Source organism: Ictalurus punctatus, chromosome 19 (assembly GCF_001660625.3).
Source record: "Ictalurus punctatus breed USDA103 chromosome 19, Coco_2.0, whole genome shotgun sequence".
NCBI classification, from domain to species: Eukaryota; Metazoa; Chordata; class Actinopteri; order Siluriformes; family Ictaluridae; genus Ictalurus; species Ictalurus punctatus.
This window is the reverse complement of record NC_030434.2, coordinates 26,136,580-26,157,055: the sequence shown is the minus strand read 5'-3', so window position 1 is coordinate 26,157,055 and position 20,476 is coordinate 26,136,580. Positions and strand designations below refer to the sequence as shown.

Here is a 20,476-nt window from a genome sequence, read left to right as displayed (position 1 = left end):
GCCGTCACCAAATGACTGACAAATAAATGGAAATACAAATAAAATATTTGCGGGTTTTGTGCAAAATCATTAAGCACCGTTTTAAATATCGGAAATAATCTACAATAAAATCATGAATTATTTATAATTAATTATAATTCTTGATTGATACTTTACTAAGCTGTTAATAATGAGAATACAATATTGCATATTACATAACATTTAGGTTTTATAATGTAAAATATATCTAATTTCTTCTTCAAACACACTGCATGCTGAGCTGCATTTCCATCTCACACTGCAACACACAGCAGTGAACAGCAGGGGGTGTGCTCAGCAACACACAGACACACACAGACACACACAGACACACACAGACACACACAGACACACACAGACACACACAGACACACACAGACACACACAGACACACACAGACACACACCTGTTTTCCTTCTCGTCCATGTCTGATACACTCAGGTGTCTTCTTGGGAAAGTGGGAGCCACATACACTAGAGACTTCTCTTTCTCCTGACCAAAATAAATAAATAAATAAATAAATAAATAAATAGATAGTTATAATAATAAAAATTACTATTATTATTATTAGTAGAAGTAGTCTCAGCGAAAGAGGCGTGGCCAGTGTCAGGGACAGTGAAGGAGACATGGCTGACATTTTGGTGTCATGTCTGACTCCCCGTTACAGCGTCCCCTCATATACTGTCACCGGTCTCACTGAAAGTGGGCGTGGCCTCTGTGTCACACACCTTCTCCTTGTCCTTGTTATCCAGTGAGGAGGTGAGGCGAGGCGAGGAGGCAGAGCGCATCACCCCGCTAGGGTCTTTCTCCTTCTGAGCCTCTTTAGTGGCGCTGATCTCCGCCAGCGCACCGTAACTTCCTGTCTTCCTCAGGCCCAGTCTCCATGACGCCGGCGACTCGTCCTTCCTCTCCTCCTCTTTAGGGGACACTTTACCTGCAGGTACACTCACCTGGTGGGAGAGAGAAAGAGAGAGAGAAGGGAGTAAAAAAAAAAAAAAAAAATGAGTCTGGAGGTTAACCGTGACCTCATGATATACACACACACACACACACACACACACAAATACGTGTATTAGTGTGTGAGAGTCTTTGTGCTTTTTGAAGTACCTTTGGACTTCACAAAAGCGCTGTGTACATAAATAAATAAGTAAATAAATAAATGATCAGCTTGATGTTTTTAATGGGTTGATGATCTCATTAGGATAAATAAACACAGCGGGATTAAACAGATCTACAGGAGTAATACTGAATAAACCCGGTTTAGTGACACTACACATCACCATGCAGAGAGGTTACGGGCTCGGGTTAACCAGCTCGCATTCTGATTGGTTAGGAACGTGGGTATGGGAGGTTTATTAATTTTTGGGGGTAGGAGCACACTCGAAGCCTCACCAACACTTTATTGGGCACAAGCGAAATGCCCGTTTTTCTCAAGCCCTGACGCCACAACGCAGGACCGGCCTCGCCCGGAGCAGATATACACTCACACTACGGCGCGCGCACACACACACGGGGTGGGGGTGAGAGGAGAGAGGGGCAGGAGAGAGAGAGAAAGGGGGTGGGGGGGGGGGAGTGAGAGGACGGGGGGGGGAGGTAGAGAAAGAGAGAGGGGGGAGAAAGAGTGAGGGGGGGAAAGGGAGAGAAAGAGTGAGAGGACAGGGGAGAAAGAGAGAGAGTGAGAGATGGGGAGAAAGAGAGAAAACAGGAGTAGAAAAGAGTGAACAGTTTGTGTGTTTCATTATTTGAGTAGCAAATTCAAATCTTCTGAAGATACCTTAGAGGGCCACACACACTCACGCACACTCACGCACACTCACGCACACTCACGCACACTCACGCACACTCACGCACACTCACGCACACTCACGCACACTCACGCACACTCACGCACACTCCAGACAGTAAAGATTTCCAGAGTAGAAAATAAAACACTAGTTCTGTGAAGTGGCTCAACACAATGACATCAACCCCAATCCCACACCAGCCAATCACACACAGCCGTGGTGCATCAGAGAGCAGTGCAGATGCTAAGCGCTACATTAGCTCAGAGGCAGTGTAGTGCTGCGGCAGAGCTTTAATGTCTACATGTGCAGGGGTTTTTATTCCACTGCACCAGTCCAGCAGTGTGTTCAGTGTGTGTACCTTTTTGACTGGTGAGGTGGGCGTGACTGGAGTGTTGCTGGAGGCGGAGACTGGGATGGTGGTGGGGGCGGGGACAGAGCTGGTGGAGTTACTGACCGGAACGGCTGATTTGGTCTTATCTGGAATAGAGAGAGAGAGAGAGAGAGAGAGAGAGAGAGAGAGAGAGAGGGAGGGAGAGAGAGAGAGGGAGATGTATAATATATAACACAGCAATATAATACAAATAAAACTCAATAAAAATATCATTCATTTAAAAAATGAAATAAAAAAATAAGCACAAATTAAACAAATACAAATAAAATTTACAATACATGAAAAATCCAATAAATCAATGAACACACAGGGGAAAAAAACCCCAACAAAAATAAATATAATAAACAATTATAAAACAATAAATATAAGAAAAAAATTTATAAATACATACACACACATAAAATCATAAAATAAAGTACATAAATATAATTAAATACTGAAGGGCAAATCAAATTAACTATAACAAACGCAGAAAAAAAAAGAATAAATAAGAACGTAAATATAAAAAACAACCAGTAATGTTTATAAGAATGAATAAAAGTAATAAATACCCTTATAATTATATTTGTAATATATATAATCATAATGTACAACAAACAAATAAATTAATGAAGGAAATACGTCTAGTCAGTGTATGTTAAATAAAATTAGAATGATAAGTGAGATCACATACAGAGTGACGTGTGTGTGTGTGTGTGTGTGTGTGTGAGTGTGTGTGTGTGTGTGCATGCACACGCGCCCCCCCACCTGCTTCATTCTCAGACTCCGAGTCATCTTCGTCCTCATCCTCACTGGAGCAGCTCGACTCGTCCTTCTTCACCTCCTCCACATCATCAGCTTTCTCCGACTCCAGGTTCTCGATGCGAGGAGTGTTCTTCTCCACCTCCAGTAACAGTGTCTCCTTACTGCACAATAAATACACTCAAATCAAATACATTATCAAATGGAGTGTGTGTGTGTGTGTGTGAGTGAGAGAGAAAAGGGGGGGGGGGGGGGGGGGGGGTCCTCACCTCTTCACGGCCGGTTTAGTGGACTGGTTATTATCCGCTGTAGTGGTAGTCTCTATCAAAGGGGATTTCTTAGCGTCTTTCTTCTCACTCATCAGCTGGAGGACGAGAACATTATCACCACCATCAGACTTTACCAACATTACACAACTCCGCATTTACATTAAACATGATCATCTGTAGAATCTGTACCACCTCCATCATTTACAAACTCCATTTCATCTACACTCTCAGGCACTTTATTAGGAACACCTGTACACCTCCTTATTCATGCGATCACCTGACCAGAAAACCGTGTGGCAGCAGCACAAAGCAGAACATCATCGGTGCCAGACTGAGTTCAACGGAGAACGTCCAGATCGAGCCGGCGCTGACAGGAAGGCTATAGTGACTCAGATAGCCACGCTATACAATCGTGGTGAGCAGAAAAGCATCTCGAACACTGAGGTGGATGGGCTACAGCTGGAAGACTGGGAAAAACGTGGCCTGGGCTGACAAGTCTGGATTTCTTCTGAGGCACACAGTCATGAATCCAATCCAGTAGAACACCTTTGAGATGTGGTAGAACGAGGGATTCGCTGCAGGGAAGCGCACCAGAAACATCTTCAGGAACATCTGCAGGAACTGCGTGATGCCATCATGGACCAGACTCTCAAAGGAATGTTTCCAACATCATGTGGAATCCACGCCATCATCTCCATAATCTGTATCATCTACGATGTTCTACAATGATGCTCTTCTACATCACTCTCCATACCTGCATGTCATACTATTACATTCACACTGGAGTCCTCACCAGATTCTGTTTCTTCTGTAACTCTTCTAAATATCCCAAGACATCTTCATCCGACACGTCGAACGCCGTCTGACCCTGAACACACACACACACAGAGACAAACAAAAAAGTTAATCACTACATGTTGTAAACGTTTGTTGATGTAACTGTGATAAAGTGTAAATAAATTACAGTAAAGTAACAATCATTTACTCACCCTCCATCTCCTCATCCAATCATCCATCTCCTCAACCAATCATCTACTCACCCTCCATCTCCTCATCCAATCATCCATCTCCTCAACCAATCATCTACTCACCCTCCATCTCCTCATCCAATCATCCATCTTCTCAACCAATCATCTACTCACCCATCCATCTCCTCAACCAGTCATCTATTCACCCATCCATCCTTATCCAATCATCTACTCACCCTCCATCTCCTCATCCAATCATCTACTCACCCTCCATCTCCTCAACCAATCATGTACTCACCCTCCATCTCCTCATCCAATCATGTACTCACCCTCCATCTCCTCAACCAATCATCTACTCACCCTCCATCTCCTCATCCAATCATCCATCTCCTCAACCAATCATCTACTCACCCTCCATCTCCTCATCCAATCAGCCATCTCCTCAACCAATCATCTACTCACCCTCCATCTCCTCATCCAATCATCCATCTCCTCAACCAATCATCTACTCACCCTCCATCTCCTCATCCAATCATCCATCTCCTCAACCAATCTTCTACTCATCCTCCATCTCCTCATCCAATCATCCATCTCCTCAACCAATCATCTATTCACCCATCCATCATTATCCAATCATCTAATCACCCTCCATCTCCTCATCCAATCATCTACTCACCCTCCATCTCCTCATCCAATCATCCATCTCCTCAACCAATCATCTATTCACCCATCCATCCTCATCCAACCATCTACTCATCCTCCATCTCCTCATCCAATCATCTACTCACCCATCCATCCTCATCCAATCATCTACTCACCCTCCATCTCCTCATGCAATCATCTACTCACCCTCCATCTCCTCATCCAATCATCCATCTCCTTATCCAATCATCTATTCACCCATCCATCTCCTCATCCAATCATCTACTCACCCATCCATCTCCTCATCCAATCTACTCACCCATCCATCTCCTCATCCAATCATCTACTCACCCATCCATTTCCTTATCCAATCATCTATTCACCCATCCATCTCCTCATCCAATCATCTACTCACCCATCCATCTCCTCATCCAATCATCTACTCACCCATCCATCTCCTCATCCAATCATCTATTCACCCATCCATCTCCTCATCCAATCATCCATCTCCTCAACCTCAACACACAAAGATTAATTACCACTTTATTAACGACGTCCATGTCACAGAGGTTCTCCACCAGGATCCTGCAGGCTTCATCCTTCCCCCAGTGAGCAGCAGCATGAAGAGGAGTCCAGCCGTCATAATCTTTAATATTTACATCATAACCTGCCTGGATTAAAAGCCTGAAACACACAAACACACACAGAGCATTAGACTTAAAATAAATAAATACAACAGTGTGTGAGAATCCTCAGGGTCCTAAAGCCCACCATCACAGGTCCCATTCTCTCATGCACTACATCGTTCTCACTCTATAATTAAAACTTTAACTAGACCTAAGAACCGGAACTGTTACTCACTTTAAAACCTCCGTGTAGCCTTTAGCAGCGGCGACGTGCAGCGCCGTTCCTCCTGACTTGGCGTGTCTGACATCGTTTATTTGCCCGCTATTTAGCCACTGACGTGCGTCACGTAGCATGATGCGCTCCTCCTCCTTCCTCGCCGCCTCTATATCCACACCTTCAGCAAAAAATTCAACATCACAAAACATTTTACCTCTGAGGTGCGCGTTATTTTATAATACAACAACAACAATAAATAATCATACATAAATAAAGGTTATGCGTTTGGAATCTTGACAAAGAGAAAAATTCACAAAACTAATACAATGCCAGAGCGTTGTTTCACACATTTCAAAATCAACACCATGAGGAAAAAACCCCACATTATTCAAGGAAGATAAATATTTAAAAAAAAAAAAAAAAAAAAAAAAACAAGAGAAATGCTTATTTATGCTATACTTAAATTTATAAAGCCATTATTCCTACTCCAGACTGCAGGAAAGAAATTCTACCAATCTACTAAAATAATCCAAACACAAGACATCTCAAACACAAACATGCAAAGAAAAGACAACCAAAAGGGGGGAAAAGCTCAAAGAAATAAACAAAAAGCAAACAAAAATGAAACAAACTGAAGAAGCAGAAAAGAAAGAAAAACAAATCAATAAAATAAATGAAGCAATAACAAAAATACAACAAAACCAAACAACTATAACAAAAACCCCAAATTAAACAAGTTTCTATAAAACTTCCTTATTAGACTTTTCACTCCTTCTCTATTTTTAGATTTCTGTGCATTGTGCTCCCTTCTTCTTTTTCGCTCAGTTTATTGATGGTTTTATTTCCTGTCTCCGCTCCACCTGCTGGAGAAGAATGAAATATACTGAAGAGCACCTTGTCGGTTGATTTCGTTTTTCAGCAGCTCCTCCATGGGTTCTTCCTCAGCGATGTCCAGCGGCGTCTCTCCCTCACTGTTAACCACGCCTACATTCGCACCCTGATTGATCAAATACCTGCAAATACACACACAGACACACAGACACACATTATTATAGAGAAGACAAAGAAAAAGAGAACCAGTAAAGCACATTCTTCTATCCTTAATAATAATCAGAAAATATCATCATTATGACATTTCTATGATACACCATATATACACACACACACACACCCTGTTTGTGTGTAGCAAGAGAGAAGTAAATAAATTGATTAGACAAAGACTGAAAGAGAGAGACAGTCAAAAATAACAGGTAGGTGGCAGCACAGACAGACAAAGACATACAGGTATGTGTACAGGTAGACAGAGACAGGCAGGTACGTGTACTGGTGGACAGACAGGTATGTGAACAGGTAGACAGACCCGGAGACAGACAGGTATGTGTACAGGTAGACAGACCCGGAGACAGACAGGTATGTGTACAGGTAGACAGACCCGGAGACAGACAGGTATGTGTACAGGTAGACAGACCCGGAGACAGACAGGTATGTGTACAGGTAGACAGACCCGGAGACAGACAGGTATGTGTACAGGTAGACAGACACGGAGACAGACAGGTATGTGTACAGGTAGACAGACATGGAGACAGACAGGTATGTGTACAGGTAGACAGACACGGAGACAGACAGGTATGTGTACAGGTAGACAGACAGATGTGTGTACAGGTAGACAGACCCGGAGACAGACAGGTGTGTGTACAGGTAGACAGACCCGGAGACAGACAGGTGTGTGTACAGGTAGACAGACCCGGAGACAAACAGGTGTGTGTACAGGTGTGTGTACAGGTAGACAGACCCGGAGACAGACAGGTGTGTGTACAGGTGTGTGTACAGGTAGACAGACCCGGAGACAGACCCGGAGACAGACAGGTGTGTGTACAGGTGTGTGTACAGGTAGACAGACCCGGAGACAGACAGGTGTGTGTACAGGTGTGTGTACAGGTAGACAGACCCGGAGACAGACAGGTGTGTGTACAGGTAGACAGACCCGGAGACAGACAGGTGTGTGTACAGGTAGACAGACCCGGAGACAGACAGGTATGTGTACAGGTAGACAGACGGGTATGTGTACAGGTAGACAGACACGGAGACAGACAGGTATGTGTACAGGTAGACAGACACGGAGACAGACAGGTATGTGTACAGGTAGACAGACAGGTATGTGTACAGGTAGACAGACACGGAGACAGACAGGTATGTGTACAGGTAGACAGACGGGTATGTGTACAGGTAGACAGACAGGTATGTGTACAGGTAGACAGACGGGTATGTGTACAGGTAGACAGACAGGTATGTGTACAGGTAGACAGACACGGAGACAGACAGCTGCATGTCATTGTGATGAGCTGATATAAGGTTATATTATTATTACTTTCTACAGCAATGACACCAAACATTTATTACTTTTACTGAGTTAACATTATATAGTATCACAGAGTAGCAGTCACTCTCTGTGTGTGTGTGCGTATATGTGTGTGTGTGTAAGGACGGCGAGGACGTTTAACTAGGACAATCTGGGAGCAGATTCTGTCCTCAATAACACCACCAACACACACAGACCTGCTCCAGCAAACTGTGTGTGTGTACGCCCATTATTCTGATTATTAATGTGTTCAGACAGGTGATGAGACAGACAGAGAGACAGACAAGTGATGAGACAACGACTCATTTTGTCCTAAGGGTGTACAAACTTTTGCGCAGACTGTATGCACACTGTTGAAAAGTATATTATAGTGAAATTAATATATTTTATAATCTAATAATTATATGAAGGTGATTTAATCCCCAAAGTATTGGCACCCCAGCGGGGGATGGGGGTGGTTGACCGTACGGAGTAAAAGTATTGGCACCCCGGGTTGTCGGGGTGGCCGTGTACTCACTCTGCGATGTCCATGTATCCGCAGGAAGCGGCGGCGTGCAGGGGGATCCATCCCTCGTTATCTGGCTGATTGATGCAGGCACCGTGTTCCACCAAGAATGTCACCATGTCCACGTTATCATCTATACACGCCTGGAGATAACACACACACGGACGTCAGCTCAAGGAGAAGCTTTAAAGAGTGTGTTCCATAATGATGATACAGAAAGAGGGGAGATTAGAGCCAAACTGGTTATAACATTAAAATGACCACTCAGGCAAAAATGAGGAAGTCATATACACACCAGTGCCTATACTACTGCAGCCCAAATACATCTCACTGCCTATGGGGGGTGGGGGGGGGGGGGGGGGGGGGGGGGGAGTAACATGGTGTTACTGATATAATGATTAAAGAAAAAAAAGAAAACAAAGGAGGAAGAAAAAAAAATAAGTAGTGAGGGACAGATAAAAGATCTCTCTCGACGTCTGCACAACCTCATATCAGCGTATTCGGTTGCTGTGACGATGGTGCCAACAAAACCATGGAACACACACACACACACACACACACACACACACACACACACACACACACACACAGGTGCTTGGCTGGAATCGGTGTCCAAATTTGGACAATACAAACTGTGTGTGTGTAGTAGCAACAAGTGGCTATCAGTGCTGCTACAAAAGTTACTAAATATACACACGTCTGAGAATCACATGAACACACAGCAGCCCTACCTCACACACACACACACACACACACACACACACACACACACAACGACTGTAGGTCTGACACACTTCAGCTTCCTCTTACTACAAATCTAGCTGTGTGTGTGTGTGTGTGTGTGTGTGTGTGTGTGTGTGTGTGTGTGTGTGTGTGTGTGTGTGTAATGAATCTCTCCTCCACTAGAGAGCGTGTGAGTGATAAAGAGGAGCTGTTGGCCAGTGTGCTGTAAACTACATCAAACCCCATCAACATTTATCCCCATACACAACATAAACTACACACAGACCGGTCCCTGCACTAATCAACTACAGCACACACCGGACCGGACCCTGCACTAATCAACTACAGCACACACCGGACCGGTCCCTGCACTAATCAACTACAGCACACACCGGACCGGTCCCTGCACTAATCAACTACAGCACACACCGGACCGGTCCCTGCACTAATCAACTACAGCACACACCGGACCGGTCCCTGCACTAATCAACTACAGCACACACCGGACCGGACCCTGCACTAATCAACTACAGCACACACCGGACCAGACCCTGCACTAATCAACTACAGCACACACCGGACCGGTCCCTGCACTAATCAACTACAGCACACACCGGACCGGTCCCTGCACTAATCAACTACAGCACACACCGGACCGGACCGGTCCCTGCACTAATCAACTACAGCACACACCGGACCGGTCCCTGCACTAATCAACTACAGCACACACCGGACCGGTCCCTGCACTAATCAACTACAGCACACACCGGACCGGACCGGTCCCTGCACTAATCAACTACAGCACACACCGGACCGGTCCCTGCACTAATCAACTACAGCACACACCGTACCGGTCCCTGCACTAATCAACTACAGCACACACCGGACCGGACCGGTCCCTGCACTAATCAACTACAGCACACACCAGTCCAGACCCTGCACTAATCAACTACAGCACACACCGGACCGGACCGGACCCTGCACTAATCAACTACAGCACACACCGGTCCAGACCCTGCACTAATCAACTACAGCACACACCGGACCAGACCCTGCACTAATCAACTACAGCACACACCGGACCGGACCGGACCCTGCACTAATCAACTACAGCACACACTGGACCGGACCGGACCCTGCACTAATCAACTACAGCACACACTGGACCAGACCCTGCACTAATCAACTACAGCACACACCGGACCAGACCCTGCACTAATCAACTACAGCACACACTGGACCGGACCGGACCCTGCACTAATCAACTACAGCACACACTGGACCAGACCCTGCACTAATCAACTACAGCACACACCGGTCCAGACCCTGCACTAATCAACTACAGCACACACCGGACCAGACCCTGCACTAATCAACTACAGCACACACCGGACCGGACCGGACCCTGCACTAATCAACTACAGCACACACTGGACCGGACCGGACCCTGCACTAATCAACTACAGCACACACCGGACCGGACCGGACCCTGCACTAATCAACTACAGCACACACTGGACCGGACCGGACCCTGCACTAATCAACTACAGCACACACCGGCCCGGACCCTGCACTAATCAACTACAGCACACACTACTCCTCTCTTCACTCCTCCTCTCTTCTCTCCACTCCTCCTCTACTCCTCTCTCTTCTTCTACTCCTCCTCTACTCCTCTCTCTTCTTCTACTCCTCTCTTCCTCTGCTCTCTCCTACTCTTCTCCTCGACTCCTCTCTGTTCTCTCCACTCCTTCTCCCTCTTCCCTCTTCTCCTCTCCCCTCTTCTCTCCCCCCTCCGCTCTACTCCTCTCTCCTCCCCAGATCTGATGAAGAGCGCGGGGTATCCTCATTGAGCCAGGGTTCAGACTTTTTGGCATTTTTGGGAGACAGTGTTAAATATTAGTGGAGATGGCAATGGACTGATTAAGATCATCCGCACCATTCGGATCATCACGAAGTAAATCAGATGGACACGGACAGTCGGCGTGATCGTAGTGGGTCTTGTAATGTTAAAACAAGTGAGGACTCATAGTATAGCAGGCTGGAGATGAGATAACACGGTCAGGTAATGTGAAAACACCAGATCAAGAGCGTGAGCAGGAACATGAGGAGAGCATTCACAAGCTGTACCAAGTCAAGGCTCAACAATTAGCTGGACAAGACACGAGTCTGCTGAAATCTCCAAGGATTACGAGTCTATCAAAGTGAGGGATAATTACCCATAAAAACATCTGGAAACTCCTTAATTAAGTATTTGTGTGGTTTCGGTGGTCGATAAATGACTGAAATCGTCACTGGATTATCACAGAGCTTTATAACCGTTATATAAGTACAGCGGGTAAACAGATAGAGCTCCTCAGCCAATCAGCACTCGGAATTGCGTCGAACTCGATTATCAATCAGGTCTAATATGAAAAGATTTGAATATTAAATAGGTGAAGGTGGTGAAAACTAGCGGTTTACACGCGGACGGTTTCACTCGCTCGCTCACTTATCCGAGACGCACACACGCGGTTTGTTTACCAGAATTTTTCATCATGCAAGTGAACAATTCCAGGTAGTGATCTGATCAGACACGCTCTCACTATCTCACAACCTCAAATCTGTGCGTGTGTGTTGAGGTGCTGAGGGTTCAGGTGTGGGAAGTTACTGTGGACGATGCTTTTGGGAAAGATTCCGCATCAGTGCTGAAGTCCATTTTAAAATTCCTTCAAATAAATAAATAAATAAATAAAATCTGATTCAGAGGTTTACATTCAAAATGAGAGCGAGAAATACAGAAAGAGATAGAGAGAGAGAAAGACAGACAGACAGACAGCAAGAGAGAGAGAGACAGACAGAAGCTTTGCGGTAAGAGTGTTTAAAGTGGAATCAGGGCTCTACAGTGCGACCATTTGACTCGCATTTACGATTGAAAAGTACTTTGTGGCGATTGTGAATAAATATTTATTCGCACCAATGCGAGAGACCTGTTCGGAGTTGTATAATACAATTGGAATAAAAACTACATGTCCAAAATGCATCTACACCGCACAACAGTTACTTTCACACTGTTTTTCATCTCCTCGGTCAACCGAACAAGTGTGTAAATACTGCAGAGAAGCCATTACGATGACGAGTAACTCTGTACATCATCTGCTTCAACTTCCCGATCTCACAACCGCCATCTTTTACTGATCCCGCAAAATGACCTGAACCTGCAGACACCGCGCCATCGGGCGGAGTAAATTAATAATAATCCTATCGCTACAAGATGGGTTTAATTCAAACTTCTTTATTAAATAATTCCTCACTAATCACAATCAAGATTAGCAACTGTTCAGTCTGTAAACATACAGTATGCTGGTGCTCTTCTACACTAACTAGAATTCACTTCATTTAAACTCACAGTTGCCAGATATCAACAGAAACGCCAACTCCAGTTTCCATGTTCTGATTTAAACCGCTAAAAACGCAATATCAGCAGACATGGCAACACTGTACTGGCGTCACCGATTTAAAACTGAAACAAACAAAAATAAAACTAGTAAAATGTAAAGACAGAAAATGTGCTTAGTTATAAATCAATCATTTAATATGAAAATAGATAAGAACTTCATAAAGTATAAATAAAATGCAGTTTAGTTCGCTATTTCCTTAGGAAGTGATTAGCCTTTTTCCTAACATGGATCATGTTTGTGTTAATCTACTATTAATTAGGACTCTTTATTGTTTAAGATATTTAAAAATCAATATTTTGTGATTATCAATTAACCAACAGTATATCTCATTGCTATTATTTTAACTCAATTAACAGTGACCATGAGCAAAGAGCTTACATTTAACTGTTGATGACCTCCGGATTAAAGTTTAAACAATAAAAGATTGGTATCTGGATCGGTATCGGCTGTAAAAATCCTGATCGGTGCGTCCCTAACGAACACCATTAAACTAAAGCGCTGTGCATCTGACGGGTAAATAATCTCACCCAATCACATCCTATATGAGATTATTCAGATATATACAGGAACAGGTTAACAGTTGTTTTGTGCATACAGTCTGTAGAATGAACTGAAAATATTACATTTAGTTTATCAGAAAGTAAATTAACGTGTCATGGCTCACACTATGTTCCTAAATTCCGTCATAATTGACCAGCTCAAGTTTTCTCAAGCCTCCTTGTGTGTTGTATTGTGGCACGTTCACGTTACCATCTCTAAAAATAAAGAAGAAAACTAAAACTTCAACCGTACTCCTAAATGTTTGTAAATATACGTTACACTTTATGGTTTCTATAGTAACAGATGACTCAGCGGGACTCGGACCGAGGACGCTCCACATGAACGTGAACTGTAAGACAGAGCAGTTTACGCGTGTTTGCGGTTTCTCACCAACATGACGCTGATATTTATAGCTGCTCTAAACACAAGTGAGAACAGGAAGTATCCCGTGACTACAGATGGTAAAGCAGTGGTGGTGTAAGAGGAATAAAACACTCGGGGACGTAATGCTTTAGGAAACTAAACGCTTGTTTCTGTAATGATTCAGCAGAGTCTACAGCCGGACTGGAGGACTTCTGATAAAGTGCACACTTCCTTATAAAGGAAGAGGAGAGAGAGTGAGTGAGTGAGTGAGTGAGTGAGTGTGTGTGTGTGTGTGTGTGTGTGTGGCTGTGACCCGATCCCTCTCTTCTTCTGTTCTGTGTAGGCCACCTAGAGAGGCACTAGCAGGCTAACAGGAGCATTCCAGAGAGAAAATTCCCAGATAAGTAAGTGTGTGAAGCTCCCACCTCTTCCTCCTCCTCCAAGCCGAGGACGTCGGGGGGAGAACACCACTACTTCCACAAAAGGAATTCCTTCATGCTTGTGCGAGTGTGTGTGTGTACGCACGCGAGTGTGTGTATAGGACAGAGAATAGGATGAGAGAAGAGAATGTAGAAGTCTCCACTGACGGCCATATATGGACTTGGGATTCCCATGGAAAATGAAAAAGGGCACAACAGAGGGATATGAGAATAAGAGAGAGACAGAGAGAGGAAAATGAAATGAAAGAAAGAAACAAATACTAAAAGAATATAGCTGCAAGCAGCGATCTGCGGGGTCCAAGCACTCTTCCTGAACAGCTCCTGCAGTGCTGCACATAAAATAAAACTAGCACACATGCACGTGCACGCACACACACAGCTCAAGGTTTGTGATGATGGCTCAATGCCGGTTGTGTGAAATGCCTGCTGGAAGCTGATTGGCTGAAATGTTTTTTTTAGTAATTCAGTAATGATTAAAGATCCCGGTACGGATTAGCAGATAGATGCAGCACACCGTATTTCAGCTCAAACAGACTTTTACTCTCTGAGAAACAGCTATCTGGACTTAACTCCGCCCCATCAATGACCACACCACCTACAAAAGTAGGATTAGCATATTATGCAAATTACCTGAAGTTTTACAAAAAAGACAATATTGTATGGTTTGAGCAGATAGGAACACAAAATGTGACGAATATGAACAGAGCCCCCAGAGGCCAGGCTGAGTGAGACCACATCAATCAGACAGTAACCAGAGACTCGAACCTCCCATTCAATTCTCATGACAATAGCTCAATGTTAACACTGCTAAGTACCTGCTGAAATCTGATTGGCTGATGGCAGCCATGTTTTTCCCCCCCCCCTAAAGTAATTAGAGCTCATCAAAAATCCACATACAGATTTGCTCAGTGATGCAGCAGGTCAAACTTCTGGTTCCTAAGAAACAGGTGCCCGACACAACAGCTAGCCCCACCCAACACTGATGGCCACACCCCAAACTTTGCATATGTCCCCAGAAACTTCTCATGTAAGCTATGAAGCCTCTGAAACCTATGAAGTGAGTTATGGCTGTTTGAGTAAAATTAGGCTCCGCCTCCTTAAATCTGATTGACATGTGGTGGCCATATTGTTTATAAATCACGACATGGTTTTGAGGATTAGAGGTTCTCACTGACGAGTGGTTTGAAACCAAATTTATGCACATTGAGTAAAAATCCTAGTATCTATAACATCTATCTAATGACCAAGCTTCAGGTCTCTACGACTTTCATTTTTCAAGCGGAAGGAAGAAAGGAGGAGGAGGAAAAGAAGAAGGAGGACATGAGAACGAAGAAAGAAGAAGAATAAGGACGAAAAGATGAAGGAAAGAAGGATGAGGAGGAAAAGGAAGAAAAAAAGAAGAGGAAGCGTAGTAGGAGGAAAAGAAGAAGGAGGAGGAGGAGGAAGAGAAAAAGCAGTAAAATAAGCAGAAGAAGGAGGGGGAGGAAGAGATGGAGAAGAATGAAGAAGAAGCAAGAAAAGGAGGAAGACGACGACCAAGAGGAACATAGCGAGAAGGTGAGGAGCACAACGAGGAGGTGGGGCACACAGTTAGGAGAAGTGTAACGATAAGGAATGTAGCAAGAAGATTAGTAACACAGCGACAAGGTGAGGAACAAAGCAAAGAACATGGCAAATAGGTCTACACAGAGAGACAAACAATGAGGAACATTAGCAAGGAGGTAACATGGTGAGTGGACCAGAGAAGGTTCATCGATTCCAGGCAGAGCTGCGATGGTGCAATCACTAAACTTTATTTAAAATAAATAAATAAATAAATAAATAAAATTTTTAAAAATCCATTTCAGGTCCAGATTGTAACATTACAAAATGGTGGAAAGTTCACAGCCATGATAAATACTTATGCACAGAGGAGTGTGTGCCCTACAGAGTGTGGAGCAAGTGTGTACACAACTTAGTGAGAAATGTAAACACATCGGCGTGAGATCATCCAGCAAACATCTCACAGAGCCTCAGAACACAACATCCACTTCATTAGCCCCATTAACTCCTCAGGGATAATCAGGGGACACCGCGAAGAGGTGAGGAACACGGAGGAACACAGTGAGGAGACGTGAACACACAGTGAGAAACCGTGTGGAACCCAGAGAGGAACACTGAGGAATGTGACGAGGAACACTGCAAGGAACGCTGTGAGGAGACATGGTGAGCAGCACAGCGAGGAGACACCATGAGCGATGTTATGAGGAACAGCGTGAGGAATGTTATGAGGATCACTGCTTTCTCTTGTTTTCACCTGCTCATCCAGGAGGCGGGGTTTATTAGTCATGATCCCCTCATCCTGTCTTCTAGCCCGTCTACCCATTCATTATTCCAATCTACCATTCATCTGTCCATCCATTATATTAATACTGCTGTTTAAACTTTGTCCTCCGCTCATAGAAAACTCTGCTGCAGATCGAATCACACACTTCCTACACTTACAGCCAATCACCATACAGTTTACACCCCCGAATGGTTACAGTGAAACTGAACTCTCCCTTCACTGTGACAATTTATACGTGTGAACGTGTGTGCGCGTGTGTGTACCCATGTGTGTTTATGTGACATGTATTTTATTGGACAGATGTTGGGAAAGGTGGGTCCTCATAAACCATGCTGGTTATTAAATGTCCTGATAAACACTTCATACTGAATGTGTGTTTTCTTGAATCAGAGCATGGGTTTATTTCTGTGTGTGTGTGTGTGTGTGTGTGTGTGTGTGTGTTTGGGTGTGAGGAGAAAGTGTTTATGTAGTTTGTGTAGTGTTTAAGCCCTCGGGCATCACGTCAAATACTCTACATTCTCAACACACACACACACACGTTTTCTAGAACTCTGAACTCGGCTCTAACGCACACGGCTCGGGTCAGAAAATACATACATGAACAATATTTTAATATACGTTATAAATATAACGCAGGTCTGAGGTGATTTCTCAAGCGTAAAAACACGTCAGTGCATTAGTGTCTTGAAGTGCTATAAAAAATGTAAGGGTGAAAAAAGCAGCTCATCAAAATTATAAACAAAAATAAATAAATTATAAATTGAGTGCAAATTTACATTTAAAAAAAGAACTGTTCGGTGATGTTTACCAAACAGAATCAAAAAGAAAAACTTTTTTTTTTTAATTATTACATCATATAAGGATTTTTTTTCCTTATATGATGTAATAATTAAAAAAAAAGTTTTTCTTTTTGATGTTTGATATGATGTTAAAAATGTAGACAAAAAGGAGATTTAAAAAAAAAAAATTTACACTTTCAAAAATTCTGTACGAAATTATATACATTGTTTTTGTTGTTTATTTTTCAAACTTGATATAATTAAAAAAGTAAGAAAACGTTTCAAGTTAAACGGCATTTATTAATTGGCTACAAAAAAAAAAGTACTAAAAGGAGGGAAAAAATTAACTGTTGGAAAAACATTACACACATTGTAAAGACTCTGTAACGACAAAATCAAATAAACTCAGTTGAAAATTCGTTTTAAAAAAATTAAATACGAATTAAAAATAAATGTGAAATAAATTGACATTGCTCAGCTCTCGTCTGTTTTATGTCGAAAGGTGTGAAAGAAAACGCTGAAGTTTTTAAAAAAGTAATTTTACAGTAAAGTTTACAAAAAAGATGAGAAGACGATGACCAAAGTGTCCAAACTTCTTATTATATAAAACAAAGCCATAATCAGTATAAATATCTTATTATTACTATTATTAATATTAATATTATTATTAGTAGTAGTAGTAGTAATAATAATGTTGTGTTTAATTCTACCGGAAAGTGAATGAATTTGTTTATAAAGAAACCGTTTACGCTTACAGAAGGTTTGCACGAAGATTTGCACACTTCGTTAAGATCTCGTGTGCAAATAAATCTTTAAGACACAAACAAACAAACAAACAAACAAACAAATAATTAAAGTCGTACAGACTTAGTAATATTTCTGTACACCTTCCCTGCGTGTGGCGTGTGAACAGGGCAATGACGTGCTGCAGCGTTTCTGGGGTTAAAAATGTTGACACACTTCCTGCTGATGATTACAGGTTTAACACACACACACACACACACACACACACACACACACACACACACACACCTTTCAGGAGCAACGTGCCAATTACGTGTCGCACGCTCGGCTAGTTTCTAATACGAGCGCGTCACTCGACTAGCACGCACTCTGCGAACTGCTCACCACCGCGTTGATCCATTTCCTATAAAGTCCTGCAGCTGCACATCATCGCACTACTATGAACCGTTTCCATAGTAACAGCCGGCTCACAGAGACATTTATATTCGCCGCACCGCCCCCCGCCCTTCTACCCGCGCCGCCCCCGCCCCCCGCCCTTCTACCCGCGCCGCCCCCGCCCCCCGCCCTTCTACCCGCGCCGCCCCCCGTCCTTCTACCCGCGCCGCCCCCCCGCCCCTCTACCCGCACCGCCCCCCCGCCCCTCTACCCGCACCGCCCCCCCGCCCCTCTACCCGCACCGCCCCCCCGCCCCTCTACCCGATACTTCGGTACCAACATTCTTAGAGCGTGACGGTACTGGTTTTTCTGCAGTACAGTCGGTACCATTGGTAATGAATGTACCGAGGTTGCAATTCTTCCAGAACTGATGGGGGCAGCAAATACGCACAAGTGTTTTAGTTGGTGCACAAGTGGTGAACAACAACAACAACAACAAGCACACGGGAAACACTACAAAAGTTTAGCTCCGCCCCGACTCGTTGAGAGGAAAAGAGAGGAAAGCTAGTATCGGTTTCCGGTGTGTAACCGCTGCTAGCGTTCATCTCAAACGAATCGAGGAAACACCTGGAATCTGGCGAAGCACCTGAAAGACGGTGCTATATTATGTGTGTTTGAGGCAGCTGCATTGTGGGCGTGAAACCAGCTAACGCTACGCTCCGTGTAATGTTAGCGAAAGCCGGTTATTTGTTAACGACGCTAACGCATTGCAGTGTTATAAACTTCCTCCTGATGTTCCTCCGTGCATCGCCATTCAGCCCGGGTCCTGTCGGATACACGTAGCCTCATGTCACTAATAATTATTCACATGTTCATGCTTTTAATAAATCTTTTTGGTCGCCACCATATGAGTGAATTTAAATGAATGCATTCAGAGTATAAGGTGTGTGTGTGTGCGTTTGTGTGCGCACACATTTAGGAGTGCACCTTAGCACTTATTAGTCATTGTCAGACAGTGTTTGATAACTAAAACATCCCCCTCTCTCTGTGCCAGTATCAGCCAGAGGAGGATGTCCTCCAGGAGAGATTCTAATTTCAATATAAAAAATTATTTATTTGACCACACCCTGGTATCGACTTTGGTATCGTGTACCTTTGGTGGTATCGGTACCGATTACTAGATTTTTGGTACCGTGACATCCCTATTTCCAACCCCACTGTGGACTTCCACAAGCACAAGACAAACACACCCAGGTTAATCTCCTGTAGCGTGTGTGTGTGTGTGTGTGCAGGCGCACTGAAAACACACCTCAGTCACATTGTACCCACTTTACACAGGACAAACAACACACAATACAGACAACGAGGATCATTACACAGGTATGTATGAGTCAGAGACAGGCGTGTGTGTGTAGGGTGCCAGCTGAAGAGACTAATCCCACAACAACAGACAGCGGAACTGTTGCTTGAGTAGTGGAGTATACTGTGTGTGTGTGTGTGTGTGTGTGTGTGTGTGTGTGTGTTTGGGGGTGGTATTTTTCAGAAGAAAAACGTCTAACTGTTGTTTTCATGGTATGCGGCCCATACATGGCGTCTGGTTAAACGAGTACGGAGACGTTACGGAGAGATCTGGATCTAGTTAGGACGTAGTGGAGGTCGTCGGCGTGTCCGGAGGTGCGAGTGCGCGTAGCTAGAACTGTTAGATCACTGTGCCAATCTAATCGGAGGACGTGGCTAGTATCTAGTTTGCGTTTTAGAACACTGCAGCGCTGCACCTTTTGGTTTTAGAATAAAAAGCTTGACTTAACATAACGTATGGTACCGAGGGTTTACGTTGCTGTACGTAAATTAACTAAAACTGACAAACGTGCGTTCTGTAAAAAAAAAAAAAAGATGTAAATCTCGTTTCTACGCATCAGCTAGAACGTATCCGGAGAGCGCATCGTCGCCGGGTGAAGTGGTAGACCTTTGTACATTTTTGGTAGAAACTCGTCGGTGGGATAAATAACATAAATCTGAATAAACGATGTTAGCAATATAAACGTTTAATGCTAGCTACGCGGGATCGGTTTGATCTCACGTCAGGGAGCTGTCTCGAGACTTTCAAGCAGGAAAATCGAGTTTAAACGAGAGTGGAAACGTTATAAATATGCGATAGGAGTGAAGGGGGCGGAGCTTTTGGGAAGGGGGGGTGTACCAGTTCATATCAAATAGTTTAATGCTGGATTG

General features: G+C 43.9%; 1 protein-coding gene across 11 annotated transcripts in view; it reads right to left on the bottom strand.

The window, feature by feature from the left end:
- ppp1r12a (protein phosphatase 1, regulatory subunit 12A) overlaps positions 1-20,476 on the bottom strand; it is a 64,903-nt gene that overhangs the window by 28,289 nt on the left and 16,138 nt on the right. For all 11 annotated transcript variants that reach the window (XR_006984168.2, XR_006984169.2, XR_006984170.2 and 8 more), the window contains exons 2-11: positions 8,533-8,663; positions 6,551-6,669; positions 5,675-5,834; positions 5,353-5,497; positions 3,997-4,071; positions 3,204-3,298; positions 2,941-3,098; positions 2,161-2,279; positions 747-968; positions 425-510 (exon numbers count right to left, since the gene is read on the bottom strand). Coding sequence is in view for 6 of the 11 variants with exons in the window: in XM_017493749.3 (XP_017349238.1) it covers positions 425-510; positions 747-968; positions 2,161-2,279; positions 2,941-3,098; positions 3,204-3,298; positions 3,997-4,071; positions 5,353-5,497; positions 5,675-5,834; positions 6,551-6,669; positions 8,533-8,663 (1,310 nt within the window). In the remaining 5 variants the exon portion in view is untranslated. The remainder of the gene's footprint in view (positions 1-424; positions 511-746; positions 969-2,160; positions 2,280-2,940; positions 3,099-3,203; positions 3,299-3,996; positions 4,072-5,352; positions 5,498-5,674; positions 5,835-6,550; positions 6,670-8,532; positions 8,664-20,476) is intronic.